At 40.7% G+C, this 3,294-nt stretch overlaps 1 protein-coding gene across 3 annotated transcripts in view; it reads right to left on the bottom strand.

Annotated features, from left to right (window-relative positions):
* Window positions 1-1,124: 1,124 nt before the first annotated feature.
* LYPD6 (LY6/PLAUR domain containing 6) overlaps window positions 1,125-3,294 on the bottom strand; it is a 26,878-nt gene continuing 24,708 nt past the window's right edge. For all 3 annotated transcript variants that reach the window (XM_015635410.3, XM_015635409.3, XM_015635411.3), the window contains exons 4-5: window positions 3,103-3,233; window positions 1,125-1,908 (exon numbers count right to left, since the gene is read on the bottom strand). In XM_015635410.3, the coding sequence (XP_015490896.1) occupies window positions 1,714-1,908; window positions 3,103-3,233 (326 nt within the window). In that variant the 3' untranslated portion in view covers window positions 1,125-1,713. The remainder of the gene's footprint in view (window positions 1,909-3,102; window positions 3,234-3,294) is intronic.

Raw genomic sequence — 3,294 nt, 5'->3', positions numbered from 1 at the left:
AGAATAATTAATAATTCTTTTAAAAACAATTAATTATAAAAGAGTTTCAAGCAAGTCCATAAGTGCTTTTCTTACTGACTTTGCAAGACAAAGTTGATTCTTTTTTAAAAGTGATGTAAAACATTTTTTTATATATATTTATATTTTTATATATATATATATTTTTGGATCATTTTTACATTACAGGCTCACTGACTTTGCAAACCCTCCCTTTTTCCTGGCAAAATCAGCTTTTATGGATTTTTTTTTCCAGCACTTCCAAACCCTAATAATAAATATTGCATCCGTGATTTCCAAGGAAAACAAACAACACAAAATCCGGGAAATCAAAATCCCGGGAGATGTTCGGGATGGATTTTTTCCTCTTTCAGATTGTGAGGTTTGGGGTAAAAATGGGAAAATATTGGGACTATTGCCCCTAAAGCAGCGGGAATCAGATGAGAGCAGCTCTTCATCCTCCTCTTTCCTCCTGCTGAGGGATGTGGAGTTCAAATCCCGCTGGAAATGAGGAATTTTTGGGATTTCTCTGGTTCGTTTTAGGAATTCCAGAGGTTTTCCGCCTGTCCCGGGGAGCTGCCGCAGGAATTTCCTCTTTTCCAGGTGCTGCTTCCTTGCTGCCAATTCCTGCCCATCCCAGAGGAGCAGGAAATGCTGCAGCCCCCGGTTAGGTGTTAATTACCGCGTGTTAATGAGTGCGTTAATGAGCTGGGAAGTGCCATCATTCCCCAAGGGGAACCCAGCAGTGACACTTCCAATGTGGCTTCTGGCCCGAGATAAGCCCGACTTTACCAGAGTTAGGCTGGGCTTAGTGGCTGCTACGGTCTGGGTGGGATCCAGAACGATCCAGGATGGTCCAGGATGGTCCAGAATGATCCAGAACGATCCAGAATGATCCGGAACGATCCAGAATGATCCAGGATGGTCCAGAATGATCCAGAATGGTCCAGAATTACCCAGAATGATCCAGAATGATCCCGTGATTAGCGCAGGGCTCTGGGAATTCTTTCCCGGAGTTCCCGCAGGAAACGGGAGGGAAGTGGGAATTTCACTCCCTCGGGGTTATCCCAGCGCCGGGAGGGAATCAGCTGGGGCTCAGCTGGGACAGCGGGGTGCTGGCACTGTCCCTGTCACTGTCCCTGTCACTGTCCTGTCACTATCCCCGTTCCTGTCACCGTCATGTCCCTGTCCAGTCACCATTCCTGTCACCATTCCTGTCCTTGTCACCGTCCTGTTCCTGTCCCTGTCACCATCCCCGTTCCTGTCACCATTCCTGTCCTGTCACTGTCACCATCCCCATTCCTGTCACCGTCGTGTCCCTGTCCTGTCACCATTCCTGTCCCTGTCTTGTCACTGTCCCTGGCCCAATCCCTGTCGCTGTCACTGTCCCTCTCTCTGTCCCTGTCCCTCTCTCTGTCCCTTTCGCTGTCACTCTCCCGTGTCGCTGTCCCTGTCCCACCGCTATCTCTGTCCCATCGCTGTCCCTGTCACTGTCCCGTGTCACTGTCCCGTCACTGTCCCATCGCTGTCACTGTCCCATCGCTGTCCCATCGCTGTCACCATCCCGCAGCTGTGGCTGTCGCTGTCACCGTCCCGCGGCTGTCGCTGTCCCTGTCACTGTCCCATCTCTGTCCCTGCCCCATCGCTGTCACTGTCCCATCGCTGTCCCATCGCTGTTACCGTCCCGCGGCTGTCGCTGTCCCTGTCCCATCGCTGTCACCGTCCCGCGGCAGTGGCGGTGAGCCAGCGCGGTGCCAGCAGCGCCAGGCACAGCCCGAGCGGTGTGACCGCGCCCGCGGGTGACAGTGGCGGTGTCGCTGCGGGCGGGGACAGCGTGGCGAACACGGCGTCCGAGGCGTTCCGGGGCAGGGGCAGGTTACAGATGCTGCCCTCGCAGCAGGACGTGCACACCTGGGAAAACAGGGAATGAGGGAAACACCGCTGCATTCGGAAACAGCTCCTGTATATAACATAACATATAGAATACGTAGGATATACTCCAGATATTTTTATATATTCTATATCTGTTTCTATAGTATATATTCTATATATTTCTCATTTATCTCTATATTTGCACACATTATAGTAACAAAATAAACTCCAATTCTATTATTTTTTAGCATTTCTCCCCATAATATATGGGGAGAATATAATATAATATAATATAATATAATATAATATAATATAATATAATATAATATAATATAATATAATATAATATAATATAATATACTTTCATAGATATATATTTTTTTTAAAAAAGTCTCTATATTTGCATCCATTATATTAACAAAATAAACTCCAATTCTATTATCTTTTAGCATTTCTCCCCATAATGTACGATACAATATATAGTATATAATATTTTCACGGGTTTTTTTTCATTTTTCTCTATATTTGCACCCATTATATTAACAAAATAAACTGATATTCTACAATTTTTTATCATTTCATATATATTATTTCATTTTTCTCTATATTTGCACCCATTACATTAACAAAATAAACTCAAAATCTGTAATTTTTTATCATTTCTCTCCATAATGTACTATATAATATATAGTATTATATATTTATATATTATTATCAATAATAATATATAAATATATAATATATAATATATAATATATAATATATAATATATAATATATAATATATAATATATATTATTATTAATAATATATAATATATAATATATAATATATAATATATAATATTATATATTAATTAAAAAAAATTCTCTATTTTTGCACCCATTACTTTAACAAAATAAACTGGAATTCTACAATTTTTTATAATTTCTCCCCAAAATGTCCTATATAATATATAGTATTTAATAATAATAACAATAACAAATTTATTTTTTCATTTTTCTCTATATTTGCACCCATTACATTAACAAAATAAACTAAAATTCTATATTTTTTTAGCACTTCTCCCCACAAGGTACTAAATAATAGATAGTATTATATATTTATATAATATTAATAACAATAATAATTAATAACAGTAACATTATAATTTTTTTTCATTTTTCTCTATTTTTGCACCCATTTTCTGAACAAAACAAAGTGGAATTCTGTATTTCTGATCATTTCCCCACACCTTGTACTCCTCGTGCCTGATGTAGGTGCAGCCGGTGCTCAGACACTCCTCGAGGGCCACGCAGCGCTTGGTGACAGAGACGCTCTCCCCGCTGGCCTTCATCATGTGCTGGCTGAAGCAGTACCTCGTCCCTAAAAAACATGGAAAATCCTTATTTTCCCAATTCCCTGAGAGTCCAGCAGCAGGAGAAAT

The sequence above is a fragment of the Parus major genome, chromosome 7 (assembly GCF_001522545.3).
Source record: "Parus major isolate Abel chromosome 7, Parus_major1.1, whole genome shotgun sequence".
NCBI classification, from domain to species: domain Eukaryota; kingdom Metazoa; phylum Chordata; class Aves; order Passeriformes; family Paridae; genus Parus; species Parus major.
Note: the sequence above shows the minus strand (reverse complement) of the source record. Positions and strands in the feature narration are given on the sequence as shown.